The 16,175-nt window shown below is 38.5% G+C and overlaps 1 protein-coding gene across 1 annotated transcript; it reads left to right on the top strand.

The window, feature by feature from the left end:
* Positions 1 to 7,309: 7,309 nt before the first annotated feature.
* On the top strand, positions 7,310 to 10,682 carry LOC100443183 (olfactory receptor 10G6). Its single transcript, XM_054525503.1, is given in 3 exon segments — positions 7,310 to 7,402; positions 9,707 to 10,275; positions 10,277 to 10,682. Coding segments are annotated over 3 exon segments (1,068 nt in total).
* The last annotated feature ends 5,493 nt before the right edge of the window (positions 10,683 to 16,175 follow it).

Below are 16,175 nucleotides of genomic sequence, written 5' to 3'. Positions count from 1 at the left end.
TTTGGGGAAATTCGGACAAAAGCATTAATCAGTTAATATCACTGGGCTAGTGACTGTACTGATATATTCCAATAAAAACACATCTAGATCAGGAGATATAATATTAGTGGCTACCAAGTTAACTTACAATTCCCGGTCATTCTTCACCTATCAAACTGCTGAGTTAAATGGAAATGTGATAAAAATTTACATCCTGAATCTTTTAAGACGTTGATAGTGATATTAATCTCAATGAGCTGCCCTAAAGATACAGTAGTTTTTATGACTCTTTTACTGAAAATTGGAATACCCAGGGGCTTCCATATGCTCCTTTCTATTGAAACAGCCCCTACTTATTTCCAGGTCAGGGAATCAACACAGAGATTCTCTCAGTTACTAAGAACATCAATTCCAACTTCACACTCCTAAACTAGGAAATAAGGTCAGAGTAATTCGACATTCTACTAAGGTGGACTTGGTTCCAAACTCCATTCATTACCTCACAAAGATAGAGTTCAATAAATTTAAAATGGTCTAGATATTTTCCCTGACTATTTAATCCATGGAAGGAAGACAGGTCCATCTGAGGAAGGCCAGGAAGAATATTCATAGCACATGCTTGTGTTGTTACTGTGGAGAATACCTGCTCTGCTTTTAAATGACACTGACTCAGTAAACTGACTCAATCAGGGAACTGATCAATGGCATTGACACTCATGGTGGCTTAATTTTGGACTCTATTTATGAGACCTGATAGAATTTTGTTATATTAAGCAAAAAGGAAGGGCTTTCAGGTTTGCCAAAATTCTTTGTTGGTTGATCTATTTAGACTATCACAGTGCTCTTATTGTTCACTCCAATAACTTTCTCCACTTCTCCTCTGGTAGTTTAGTCCCACTACTTATGATCCATCAATCATTGTAATGTTGAGAAGTTTATTTCAACTGCATCCATCTACTACTATCCTTGGTCCCTAATGTTTCCTTCCTCAATGTAATTTTTAGATACTTGGTAAAGGGAGTACGTTTCTTGCTCTTTCAGGGAATATGGTTTACACACAAGTAGACAGGTGGCACTTGATAAATCTACTTCCATATATCTGGTTTACCAAGCCATTAGATTTCTGTCCCTGTACCTTAACTTTATTTAATGTAAGCTACTGTTGAGCCTTAATGTCAATCAACCAATCAGTAAGTAAATAACATAAGACTACTATTATCTGAGCAAGCTGGCACATTGGATGCAGAATGTCTGGAAAACATGCTTATGTTGAGAATGCATACAAATCTTCAATGGCACTCCTATGTTTGTTGCAGCACTGTTCACAATCGTCAAGATTTGGAAGCAACCTAAGTGTTCATCAACAGATGAATGGATAAAGAAAATGTGGTACATATACACAAGGAAGTAGTATTCAGCCATAAACAAGAATGAGATCCTGTGATTTGCAACAACATGGATGGAACTGGAGATCATTAATGTCAAGTGAAATAAGCCAGGCATGGAAAGACAAACATCACATGTTCTCATTTATTTTGGGGAGCTAAAAATCAAACCCATTAAACTCATGGACACAGAGAGTAGAAGGATGGTTACCAGAGGCTGGGAAGAGTAATGGGGGAGTTGGGGAGGAAGTGTGGATGGTTAATGGGTACAAAAAATAGAAAGAAGGAATAAGACCTACTACTTGATAGCATAATTGGGTGACTAGAGTCAATAATAACTTAATTGTACATTACAAAATAACTTAAAGAGTGTAATTGGATTACTTGTAACTCAGAGGATAAATGCTTGAGAGGATAGATAAAAAATGAAAAAAACTTTTTCAGAATTTATTTTCATCTGACAAAAATTAATGTGGGAAAGGGGGTGAACTAGGGAGGGGGGAAGGGCATCTGAGATATGCGACCAAAGAAAACTCTTTCTTGGAGCAGCATCTTGAATCTGGAAGCAAGATAGGAATAGCCTCATCAGACAGAGAAGTAGAGACCAATTTTTCTGGCTATGAAGATTCCATGTGCAGTTGGGGAATCAGGGCACTGCATCATTCAAATCTCGCCACTAATCTCCTTTGCATTTTAGAGTCCTGTCCTTTTTAAATTATTTCCTAATTTTACATGAGAACCCTGGAAAAACGAATTCATCTGATATTATAATTAAGAATCTACATTCAAAAGATATGTGTTGGCCTGGGAGCAGTGGCTCACACCTGTAATCCCAGCACTTTGGGAGGCCGAGGCGGGCGGATCATGAGGTCAAGAGATTGAGACCATCCTGGTCAACAGGGTGAAATCCCATCTCTACTAAAAATACAAAAATCAGCTGGGCGTGGTGGTGCGTGCCTGTAGTCCCAGCTACTTGGGAGGTAGCAGCAGGAGAATTGCTTGAACCCGGGAGGCAGAGGTTGCAGTGAGCTGAGATTGTGCCACTGCACTCCAGCCTGGTGACAGAGCGAGACTCCATCTCAAAAAAAAAATATATATATATATATTGTTTTTGCTGTTTCAGCCAGTGGCCACAACAAAATGAGACATTATTTTATCACAATCACTGAATGTCCCTGGGCTTCTGTATATCCTTTATCTGAAAATGGCAGATTCGAGACTCTCAGACCCTTCCTGTAAACTGCTACTTGCATTAGAAATTGCCATCCCATTCCAAAATAACTTAAATTTTTTATGCCCTTCCTAGGTATAAGCAGAAAATAAATTTACTAATATGATATGTAAAATCACCAGGAGAGGTAGAGAACCAATGACCCCATTCCAACTCTCAGTGTCCCACCCTTTCACAGTAAATGTCTTAACTACCACAAAAGAAACGTAGTAAGTATGTGTATTTAATCTACATTGCAATTCATTAACTTAACTAGATTATCCCCAATTCTATAAGAGATAGCAGATTCTGCTTGGACAGTTATAGAAATAATCTAGTTCTCTGTCCATGTATTAAGTTAGAAATTTAAAACCCGAGGACTGTGATTTTAAGATCTTCATTACAGATAAGCAGTCAACACCCAACAGCCCTTGTTTTCCATGTGTTCTTCTAAATGATCTATTACACCAGACATCCAGGCCAGAAAACCTTCCTAATGCAAATGTCTTCAACTCGGGAGACCACAATTAATACTTAACATTAACTCTTCTGACACTGGGCATCCAATGTCACCAGCTACCAATGGCCTTCCTCAATTTCTATTCAAATCCTCACTCACCACTTTCAAATCTACCCAAGTCAGTCAAACCTACATTGTCATTCGTTCAAGGTTTTCTCACCTGATACCCCTTCTGGTTCAAAACACCCCACAGAGGAAAACATGCGTGTGGCTAGTGTCTCCACTCTCTGGACCTTGAAATGTCTTGTATGATTCTCCTCTGGCTCTTGTGACTTTTTGACTCCCTGTTCTCACTGTCTCTTTTTTTGCTCACTGGCTACAATCTCCCTGCCTGTCCTGTGCTGTGACTTAGATAAAGAAGAAGCAGTTCCCTTAACAAAAAATGAGACCAGCTTTAGGGAAATTCATAGGTTACTTTTGATCTGCCACTATAATTTTTTCCCACACATTGTGTACTCTCATGTACTAACTTTGGTAGTGTCGTGATAATTCTCATATATGCCAAATCCCTTTTCTGTCAATCTATGAATATACCATTTGAGAGAAGGCTATGGGTATCAAGTAGCCAGGTACCTATGGTCTTACCTGGCATAACCCCGACCTCAAATCATTTTTACTTCATTTTCAATTTCTCCTCTATCACTGTCTTCTTTTGGTAGGTTTCCAGTGACTGTGAGTCTCATTCTATAATTCTTAACCCATAACAAGATCTTCATGTACTCCCACAAACCCAATCAAAACCCTTTGTTTCTTCCAGAATATCTTACTCACTGGCCTGTTCATTAGCTCATTCTATTTCCGACTCTGAGGCCCACTGGCCTGTTCATTCAATCATTTTTCTTCCAAACCTGAAGGGTTTTTTTTTTTCCAATCTCATAAGTCTCAGATGTCCTTCTCCTCTCTATCTAGTTCCCTTCTTTCCCTTTTCCTTTCCCCTTTTCCTTCCCCCCTTCCTTCCTTCCTTCCCTCCCTTCCTTCCTTTGTTCCTTTTCTCCCTCCCTCTCTCCTTTCCTTCCTTCCTTCCTTCCCCCAGTTATTCTACCTAAAATATGCTTACTGATAGCTTATTATCATATGCTGCGCACCATGGCACATTATGTACTAAAACCAAGCCTCACTCACCGATTTTATGCTGTAGTCCTAAGGCTTTTAGCACTAGACCTGGCTGCACAGCTGACTTTTTGGAAAAAGATACCCTCCCCTTGTTTCACCCCTGCAACTACTCTACCCTTCACCTCCACATGCCTCCCCACATTGCCCCAAAAGAGGAACTAACAAATATTTTTGTCAGTTGCACGGTATTTTATCGATCTGTTCATGGGAATTGTCAAGTTCACTGTTCTAAGCAAATGGATTAATTAAATATTTGATCCCAGTTGAGAGTAGTATCTTTACCTGTTTCTCCTTCCGCTTGGCCTGAGAGAGCAAGAGAACTGGATCTGCCCCCATTTGGATACAACTGAGCCATTTATTTTTAATTTGCTTTTCTCCCATCTTTTTTCTCTTCTGCTTCAAAAGTAGATGATGATAGCTCCTTTTTGCAAGAAGTCTCCCCACCCTTTCCATGTCCTCATCCGCATAGAAAATCAGATGGAAAACAAAAGGAGGTCTAGGGTAAAGAACAACCACTAAGGCTTTCTAATGTAGATTAAAGGCCTTTCCTAACTTTCCAAGGTCAAGCATCCACATTGGAATTTGGAACCAAAGCTTCAGTTTGTAATCATGTATTCCTTTGTCTTGTATTTATCTATGTAAATATACACAGTATTCCCATTAGCGACATCACAGAACAGGAGAACTCTCAGTGAGAGGGACGATTAGGTGTTTGGAGTCTTAAGTCTCTTCCATCTTCCTTTCTAAATGTAGACTTCCCTATTAGCAGAACCCTAAATCTAATTTAAACTCAACATCATATTCGTGCAGTAGGAACATGTAGTAATACAAACTAAAATAGTTAATGCTGACCTTATATGATTTCTTAAGTGGGAAATGGCTTGTCCAAAAAACAGAGCAAGTGCAATGTTGTGTTTCATAACACACTACTTAAACATCGCAAACCAGCAATGGCTCAAAGTAAGCAATTAAAACATATTCAGCACCAGACCAAAAGTATTTTAACAACTATTTACTGAGCTATAGTTTGCCTAGCACTAGTTCAGAACTATAAGCTCCTCTATTCTCAGAGATGGGTAAATTGCACAATTTGTTTATATAGACTCATATGAGATTTTATCCATTAACTAAGCCATATGAGCTTTTATCTTTGGAAAAGTCCTTACTCTCTTTAGAACTCAGTTTTTTCATGTATAAAATGGAGATGCACTCTGGGTCATTTATCTAAAAGTCCTTCTAGCTCCAACCTAAGTGTGTTTGACTTTTGAGGATTGCTACATTTTTCATATTCCTTCTAGCTTAGTCTCCTATTTGCATACTAAATGATCTAAATGGTTCTGCCCAAAATAGTATTGTCTGTCCTAATGCAATGTTCTAGTAATTTACTCCTTCTGAGTTAAATTCATAGGGTACCTTTAAAAGCAATTAACGTATGGCATTTATTTAGTACCTGTGGCTTTTAAATTATTTCACATATATCCCCATGCTTTTATGGTTAAATGAGTAAATCTTTAGTTGTCTCTATAGCAAGAAAACTAAATCCCAGAGAAACTGAAGGGGGCCTCCTGATTCCTGATCAAGTGCATGCTTTTAGCAGGATCCTATGCTACAGGGGCACCACTGGCAACTAAGTGAACTCCCTCGAGTAGCAGTAGTACTGGCTTTGCTGTTAACAAAGCCCACTGCAATTTATTTCCATTTAAGTTAATTGCCCCTGAAGGGCAAAGCAGAAGTGATGTCAGCCCCCTGCCCCCTCCGTCTCTCACCCTACAGGGACTAGAGGAAGAAAAAAGCTGCCTGCCAGAAAGTGAGACTCCAGGGATCAGGGCCTAGGAATGCCACTGCCAACAGCTTCAAATTGGCTACAAATGGGAAGGGGGAGCCCAGGGAAGCATACAGAAGGAGGGCAATGACATAAGCAAGAAGGGGCATGTCAAAGGCAAAGACAAGGAAACCTATTGAGTTCAAAAAGGAGCCTCCATGAAGAACAGTAAAGAGCATGGGGAAGCTGAAGGAAGCAGCAGACGATAGCCTCACAGCAGATTCCCAGCCAGGTAGTGGTCTCCTTTTGTTTTCCATTTGATTAAATGCATGTTAGAGATGCTGGGAACAGAGAAGGCACATTAGGTCCTCCTAATGGCATTACGCTTTACAAATACCTGGGTAGGGGTGAGTCTTTACATTCTGCTTACCAAAGTCCAGTCTCCCTCTTGGAGTTTCCTGAGACACAAGTGTTTCAGGGTCTACCTTAATCTTAGTTCAGTTCAAACAGGGTTTGAAATGGCCAAATTAAGCTAGTATATGGCTACTAATGTCCTTTTATTCCCAAGGCTTCTTGTGAAAATTGCTTCTTTTCCCCTTACACAGATGAACATATCACATGCTGATACTATAATGTGATATTAACTAAAATGTATACACCAAGTAACTGGAGTAGTTTTAGTTATTAATGGGTAAAGCAGGGTATTTTTCTCTCTCTCCAGGGGTAAATAATATTATTTCTCTGTGGAGAAAATAAATTATAAAAGTGAATGAAAACTGAGATGTCAAAGTAGCTAGATGGCAAGGAAAAAAATTATAGTACAGAAAAGAATTGGGACTAGGAGAAATATTGATTTTTCTTTGTGTAAGAACAAAATTTAAAATAGGAATTGATATTGGGACTAGGAGAAATATTGATTTTTCTTTGTGTAAGAACAAAATTTAAAATAGGAATTGATACAGATGCAAAAGAGATTGATGTTTCTTTTTTGGTTAGAAATCTACACCTACCACACTCCCTCTTTTTTTTTTAAATGAGAAACTGAGACTAGAAATTTTAAGAGATTTATCCAAAATAATATAGCTCATAAGTAGTGATGGTACTGAAATTCTTATGATTTTGAAAGTCAGAATACAAGATCTAACTGATATTCTTCTAGATTCAGTGTCTAAATAATAGACTGATCCAGGCAGAGGGAAATGCCTTTGCTCAATACTATTTGAGAATCTTTCTGTGAAAGGTATACTACAAATGGGATGAAAAGAAAGATGAGACAAAGCCCTTGTAGGAGCTCACAGCCTAACGAAGAAATTAGACACAGGCACAGGGTAAATTTCAGCATGCTCATAGTAAGCCTATCACAGAAACGTGAATGGAGTACTGTGGAGGCCGTGAAAAATGAGTGGCCATTTGGAGGAAAGAGAGCAAAGTGGGTAGGACATCTGAATGGGATTTTGAAAGGTCAGTGGAAACTTTTCAGACATCAGAGGAGCAAAGCCATTCTAGATTAAAGGGGCTACTGTATAAGGAAACAGAAAATGTTTGGTTAAAGCACAGTTATGGGATGGAGTGCTGAGAGGAGGTTGGAGAAGTAGGTCAACACAACCACGCCAGTCAATTTGCACTTTCCCCTTGGGCAATGTGGTACCTTTAAAGGTTGGTAATCAAGGAATTGCCTAAGAAATCACTAAGAATTGCCCCAGAAGTTGTTTCAAAATAGATTTTATAGCTACCTTGGGAAAGATTATTCAGCTTCTATGCAGTTTAAACTCTTATTTAGGGGACTAACTGTTTCGGTTTACCAGGGACTCTTTTAGGTTTAGCACAGAAAGTCCCAACCCCGGAAATTGCTCAGTCCTCAGCAAACTTACTTTTACTGAGAAGTGTATTCTCTGTGGCGCTAAAGATTGAGAGGGTTTGATGAGGGATGCGAGGCAATCCATAGTGTAGAGGGGAGAGAAGTAGTCAAAGGGCAGGCAGCTGCAGCTGCAGCTCCCTCACCCACCAGGAGCCCAGCTGGAAGCCCTATTTCCTTGCACATCCTCTGAAGCCTTCTGAGAGATTCAGTGTTGTCCCTGAACCTTCTTGAAGGTGACACGCCATTTGGATATTTGCCTCCAATTTGTGAACAGACTATTAGAGTAAATGTTGATGGAAGGGGCCCGGCGCAGTGGCTCGTGCCTGTAATCCCAGCACTTTGGGAGGCTGAGGTGAGGCGATCACGAGGTCAATAGATCGAGACCATCCTGGCCAACATGGTTAAACCCCATCTTTACTAAAAATACAAAAAATAGCTGGGCATGGTGGCGTGGGCCTATAGTCCCAGCTACTTGGGAGGCTGAGACAGGAGAATCGCTTGAACCCAGGAGGTGGAGGTTGCAGTGAGCCGAGATTGTGCCACTGCACTCCAGCCTGGCAATAGTGCAAAACTTTGTCTCAAAAAAAAAATGTTGATGGAAGTAAAGTGACACTAGGAAGAACATCTCACATTGCTCTCAGTTACTTTCCTGATTTCTCCCTGACACTTGGCGGATCCCACTCACCAGTAATCCTGGGAGAAGAAGCCCTTTGTGATGCTGCTCCAAATTTGCAGGTGTGTCATCAAGCACTGAACAACTCGCTAGAAACCATAGGTTCACTTCAGACCAGAGCCACACATGCAAAGACGGAATTTGTCTAACAATATGAGATTACAAGACATATTTGATGAAAAATCACAGCTAATGTTCATTGAGTGCTACTGTAAATTATGTGAATTAATTTAATCTTTACAACAATCCTATGACGTAGACACTATTATTGTCCCCACTTATAATTGTAAAAACATATTAAAAATGTGATTACCAATGAGTATAAGTGAACTAGATCTTTGAACCCAGTAAGACTTCAGAGGCTGTACTCATAAGATACAATATATAGTGCCCTACTGTATGGGTGTACAGGTAGATGGATGAGTGGATGGACAGACAGACAGATGGATGGATGGATGGACAAATGGACTCTACTTTCCAGAAGTAGAGAGAAAAAAAGGCAACCCAGTGCCTTGGGGCTAAGATTTTGTACTGATTCACTATTCTGAGAGATTTTAAATGACATGTAAATTTTTATATAGATTTCTTGAAAATAGATATTTTTAGCTAAAACTTCAGAGGTTCTGAATGTATTAGGTTCAGTGTGCAGGTCAGATAGTATATGTTTTTTAAAACCTGCAAATTTTTTCATTGGGCACACTTAGACAGGAAATATAATCACAACTCTGATGTTCCTAGAAAATCAATAAGATGCAAGCTAACTCTCTGGTATACATATCAGAGATCAAACTGAAGGAAAACAATGGAACAGATCTTCCTTTATCAATTAATTTAGCTTTTATATGATTATACTTCTTCTTCCTGATTGGAAAGGAAGATTACTTCTTCTGCGTATGATTTTCCTTCATTCTCCTAAATTATGTACACATCATCATTTACCTTTAACCTTGGAGAGAACAACTGCTCCCTGACACCAAGCAGAATCTCAGAATCAGGAGTTGAGGGGGAGTAAGGTGAGAAAATGATAAAGACCAGTAGCAAGAATGAGAGAGAGAAAAGAGAGAGAACGGATAGTTAGATAGATGATAGATAGATAGATAGATAGATAGATAGATAGATAGATAGATATAATAGATAGATAAATATTCTTTTCTGTCCTTATTTGGGAGTGACACAGAATTGATGTGCTGAGCCTAGAGATCTTAGAGGGGTATTGAGCATCTCCCTCTGCTACTTCTTTTGGCAGATGTGAACAGCAAGGAACTGCAAAGTGGAAACCAGACTTCTGTGTCTCACTTCATTTTGGTGGGCCTGCACCACCCACCACAGCTGGGGGCGCCACTCTTCTTAGCTTTCCTTGTCGTCTATCTCCTCACTGTTTCTGGAAATGGGCTCATCATCCTCACTGTCTTAGTGGACATCCGTCTCCACCATCCCATGTACTGGTTCCTGTGTCACCTCTCCTTCTTGGACATGACCATTTCTTGTGCTATTGTCCCCAAGATGCTGGCTGGCTTTCTCTTGGATAGTAGGATTATCTCCTTTGGGGGCTGTGTAATCCAACTATTTTCTTTCCATTTCCTGGGCTGTACTGAGTACTTCCTTTACACACTCATGGCTTATGATCATTTCCTTGCCATTTGTAAGCCCTTACGCTATGCTACCATCATGACCCGCAGAGTCTGTAACTCCCTGGCTTTAGGCACCTGGCTGGGAGGGACCATCCATTCACTTTTCCAAACAAGTTTTGTATTCCAGCTGCCCTTCTGTGGCCCCAGACTACTTCTTCTGTGACATTCCTGCCATGCTGCGTCTAGCCTGCACTGATACCGCCATCAACGAGCTGGTCACCTTTGCAGATATTGGCTTCCTGGCCCTCACCTGCTTTGTGCTCATCCTCACTTCCTATGGCTATATTGTGGCTGCCATCCTGTGAATCCAGTCAGCAGATGGGTGCCGCAATGCCTTCTCCACGTGTGCTGCCCACCTCACTGTTGTCATTGTTTACTGCACCTTCATTTACCTGTGGCCTGGTTCACAGGAGCCCCTGGATGGGGTGGTAGCTGTCTTTTACACTGTCATCACTCCCTTGCTTAACCCCATAATCTGCACACTGTGTAACAAAGAAATGAAGGCAGCATTACAGAGGCTGGGGGGCCACAAGGAAGTGCAGCCTCACTGACTTCATCCATCGCAGACATGCAGGAAACACTATAATGCAGGGCCCTGGATGGGACACCAAATAAGTGGAAATTTTAAAGCAGAAATAGAAAGAAAGATTCATGCAGAGAATAGAGGACTCCTGGGTGGGTACCCGGAAAGTTCCACATTGTAACCTGTTCTCAAACATGATTTTCCATATGTCTTTCTTCAGTGCCAATGAAAAGCAGTTAAGGCAACTCAGCAAGGGTGGTACCTTGTTAAAAAGATCCAAAATAAGAAAATGTCTGCATGAAACCTCTGCTTCTCTGTGGCATTCATCTACATGTCTGTTATTGCTTCTAGTCCCTGCATTGATACCTGTTATCTCTTTCCAGGCTATAAATAACTTTCCTGCAAACCACCTGATTTGACCTTGACAATAATTATGTGAGGTAGGTATTATTATTTTCCCATGTAACTGTGGGGAAACTGAAGTTCAAGAAAGAGGCTTATCCAAACTTCCTTCTCTCTGCCTTTTACCTTGATGAAAATGGTAGGTCATGAGCTTGGACTTAAACTTGAGGGGGCAACTTCATCTCAAGGTGAGGGAGCCAGTTACGCATGCACTGCACTAGGACTTGCGGAGGCCGAGTCATCTGAGCTTGCACAGAGCTCCACTTTTGTAAGATTGATGTGGGTGTATCAAGGATAAGCTTTCCAACTGTGCCACATAAACTGGGTCTCCCTGATGCTTCCATGGATGTTGAGGAAGCACAACATCTGAGATATTAGATGCATGCACGTGCTACCACACTCCTGCATTTGTTACATAGCTTTTGAGTATGAGTGTGGGGCAGGTGGCTGCAACAAGATTAGTCAATAGTGACCTGAAGCATGTCCTAGTCACTTATGTCTTATAACAATCTTGTCAGTGTCTAAATGTGGATCCTTCACCCTCAGGACACCATGGGTGCTACAGTTGCTTTTGTTGATATTTCAAAAGTATGTGGGCAAATACAGTCCAAGAGGATCACTACATTCCCCCAAACTCAATTCCAATTGTAAAAACACTGGAATAATGGAGAATTGATTTCTGTGCACCAGAAGCTTTCTGAGAAAAATGTGTGTTGTCAGTGACTTTGCTTGTTTGAACAGCGGAGATGCAAGGTTAAACATCAAAATATGTATGAATAGGCAATCCAATTCAACATGACACAATTTTTTTCAGTGTATCGCCAAAACCATGACATTGTTGTCTATTCCAAATGGGTTTATAATCTTATAAAAAGAAAATGCATTTATATATGAGGCAGAGAGATAAAACATATGACCATAAAATAAATAAGAAGTGACTGGTATAATTCAGTGTGCAATGAATATTACTCAGGAGAAGCAGAGAGAGAGGGAGAGTATTAGGCCTGGAATTTATAAAGCTAGCTTATTGAAAAATTTAAGATAATCTATAGTTTGAAGGTCTTGTAAGATCTAGTCAGTGAGATGACAGTGATTTTTTCCTGTGATGAAAACAACATAAATCCTTGATATAATCCTAGGAGAATGCTCCAGAGAAGACTAATTAACTATCTTAGGAAGAGCAGCCCAAGACAGTTACAAACTCTATTTGGCAGACCAACAGAACTGCAGTGCAATGGGCACATAAACACTCCCTAGCACAAAGGGGGGCAGAAATTATGTAATCAGTCCTCTGATCCCAGAGAAGTGCCTACTTAGAAGTCAAATTCAGGCAAACACGAGGACTTCTTTTTCTCATCAGGGCCAATGACACATCACACAGACAGAAAAAGGTCACATAAAAAAATTAATTGGTTGTTTTGCTCTTAATAGAGAAATAAAAAATACATCTTATTATTTTATGTTAAGAAAACTACCACATAAAAACATCAAACAGCAAATTTTACTTTATACTGTAGCCACACAGTCAATGAGCAGCCGGGCTAATATGTGAACTTATTTCTGTCAGCCCAGAATTTGAACTCTCCACTAGAAAGAGCTACACAGGGTAGTATTTTTATGCAACTTCACTTCTTAAGAGGGTATTTTGATTTCAAGTTTGTTCCGAGGTTATCTAATATTGAGAATAAAAAATGAATAAATAAGACAGAAAAGGAAAAGTAGTGTTAGCCTGTATGAATATTTCTCCACTCTTGAAAATAGAAGCTAAAAACATACTACTGTTTAGAGTTTGAATATAAGGATTCTTTAGTGTCTTTTTATTCTTTGGCTGTATATTTTAAAATTCAAATACATATGTTGACATATGTGCAGATATCATTATTATATATATGTTAGTACCAAACTTTAAAAATAGCTGCAGCTTGAATATACTTTTAAACATCTAGTAAGGTTATTTTCTCATTCATTTCTAATCAGGTTCAGATTATTTGGGGCCATTTTCTCATATCCGTTTTTTTAGATTAATTTCCAGATATTTTATCAAGTAGTAAACAAACAGAAACATTTCTGCCATCTTAACTGAACTCATATTAAAAACAGAAATCATTTTTAATATATTTACCATTCACATTATATTCAGTCTTTTTTGTCGTAGAAAGAGATATACCTACACTTATTCATGAATACACCTCACTAGAATACACCTCACTAGAGTGTCTTACTTTTTATAAATACATTCTTTCCTGTCATGACCTGATAGCCATTCTAAGTTAAGTTTGTATTTATCTGCTTAGATCATTTATGTAGTAATACTTAAATTTTAATACTCAGCAAGAACCCTAATTATCCTTATTTCTAAATTCCTAGAAGGCATTTCAATTTGTCGATATCTACTTAGCCTTTCCAGATTTATTTTCTTTATCTGTAAAATGAAGTTAAGCAAGATGATCTCTAAGTTATTCTATATTTTGATGTTCAAAAGTTTTATAATTGTTCCAGTCCCACTGAGTTCATAAAAGTTCATGATATGTGCTTTTTAAAATGAGTATACAGATGGTCTCCAACTTATGATGGCTCAACTTGATGATTGTGCAAAATCATTCTATTTTTCATATTCAGTATAGTATTCAATGAATTTAATGAGATATGCAAAATTTTATTATTAAATAGGCTTTCTTTTGGATGATTTGGCCCAACTGTAGGCTAATGGAAGTGTTCTGAGCACATTTAGGGTGGGCTAAACCGAGCTATGATGTTTGGTAAGTTAGGTGTATTCAATGCATTTTCATCTTATGATATTTTTGACTTATGATGGGTTTATCAGGACACTAATTCCATTCTAAGTTGAGGAGCATGGAGAAAAACACTCCTAGGAAAGAGATAAGAAAAGAGGTGTCATAGCAAAATCTCAATTCATTTTTTTTTGTCAGGCTTGACAGTCACTAGCCAGATTTTTCTCACCTACCATTTTTATACTATATGCAGGTGGTGAAATAAAGTAAGCACGATTTGTTCAAAAAATTATTTCTATTTGCATTTATTTGGTATTTTGACTATTTCATCGAGCTTAAAGGATTAGGCTAAAAATAATTGGGGGAAGTTTAGTCATGTTGATTTAAATTTTATGAACAGTATATGTATAACAGTATATGGCATAAATTGTATACAAACAGTCCAATATTGGAATTGGCTTTTTTGAAGTAGTGACATTCTCATTCTGAAAGGATCATGTAAAAATCAGTGGTTTGAGGAACTGACTTTTAAAAAGTTAAGATTTTATGTTATTTCACATACTGTCCAGGGTTAATAGCAACTATTAATAGGACATTCTTTATACATTATTATTTTCATTTTAAAGACATGGAATTGATATATTTAGCAAGAGGAGAAGAGGAAGTGAGCAATCTGCCAAATATCCTTCAACCAGTAGGTGACAGTGACAGGACAATAAACCCAAGTCCATCTAACTTCATAGTTCATGACATTTTTTGGCACTCTTTCAAAGATATTTATGGAAAACCTTCCTCTTCTTAGGGAGCTATATCACATACACATAGAAAAGTATAGAAGTACACTAAGAGAGTTTCTGAACAGGCTACATATCAAAACACACTGTTAAATGCCACTGAGTTTACAGGGGAACCAAAGCATTCTTAGGGTAGAAAGACAACATGGAGAGGACAGGCTTGATCTTAACCTCGAATAGTAGCTTAGATTCTTGCTACTCAAAGTGCAATTCGTGGAACCACATAATGGAAATCTCTGGGCACTTATTAAAAAGACAGAATCTCAGTCCCTACCCCAGACCTGTTGAATTAGGATTTGCAGCTTAACAAGAGTCCCAGCTGACTCATGTGCACACTAAAGTCCGAGAAGCTTTAGAGATGTTATCGGATAAAAATGAAGTTGGTTTCTTCAAGGTGGGATTGAGTAGGGTGAGGAGAACAAGAGGAGATTAACAGTAAATTTAGCAGAGGTTGAGAAAATCTACTTGCATAAAGAAATGCTTATTGAACAGAGAAATGTACTTGAGTAGAGAAAAGTTGTAGGGGATAAGAATAAATGGATACCAATCACATTTTAGAAGTTTTGAGTTATAAATTGAGAATTTTGTGTTGCACAGTAAATCAGTATGTGAGATTGGGATTATTAGCATTTGTGGGAGGGGACCAGTGAGATAAACTTTTGAAATTTGATCAGTCAATGTTATGCAGGATGAAGTGATTCATCGAAGGGGAGAGGTGAGAGTTGAGAAGACCTTGTAAGAGATTATAATTATAATCCCTCAGATGTAATGAAATGAGAGACTCATTATAAAATGAGTCTTTTATGACCATTACCTTCAGGCTCTCATTTCATTATGAGAATAACTTATGATGGGTCTCATCCCATTATGAAATGAGAGACTAAGGATAATGGTTATAAAAAATTGAATGCAGATACAAATAAGACATACATTTCAAGAAAAAGGCTATTCATGTTTTTTAAAAAACAGAAAAATTCATATGCCATTCTGATATCAAGCTTTATACATTGAAGAGAATAGAAGGTGTGTGTAGTAAGACAAGTCCTAAAAATTTAGAGATGAAATCCAGAGAATACTACAAACCATAGAAATTGCCTTGATTATTAAGTGAACACACAATTCCAAGCTTTGAAATAGTTTCAGATTCCAAGACTCACTCTGGGTGTGTGGCAGGTGGGATTCCTGTACTCTTATTGATGTAATGAAATTCAGACTCCAGGCAAAAGTTCACAAGTATTGGATGAAATTTCCCATGCCTCCTGGAAATAAGGCACTGCCTGTCTCCATCTATAGCTCCACTAAAGAATCCAACAAAAGCAGGAACAGAAAAAGATGGGAAGAAATCCACTTTTATAAGACTTCTATAGGAAGTGGATTTTCCAGGCCCTTTTGGAGACTATGTATTCATTTGAATAGGAGATTAGTACTAACATCACCTGGCTATAACTTGTGTGCTTAATGCAATTAAGAATTCTTCTACTGAGAGATTCAAAGAAAAAGCAGATGATAGTAACAATATAGGATCTTCAGAATAATATTATATGTCTTTATATGTACCATGGTGAAATTGTACTTGGAGGTGGCTTCTCAGAA

This window comes from Pongo abelii, chromosome 9, assembly GCF_028885655.2.
Source record: "Pongo abelii isolate AG06213 chromosome 9, NHGRI_mPonAbe1-v2.0_pri, whole genome shotgun sequence".
In the NCBI taxonomy this organism is placed as follows: domain Eukaryota; kingdom Metazoa; phylum Chordata; class Mammalia; order Primates; family Hominidae; genus Pongo; species Pongo abelii.
The sequence above is the reverse complement of the archived record's forward strand: the minus strand, read 5'-3'. Positions and strand labels throughout refer to the sequence as shown.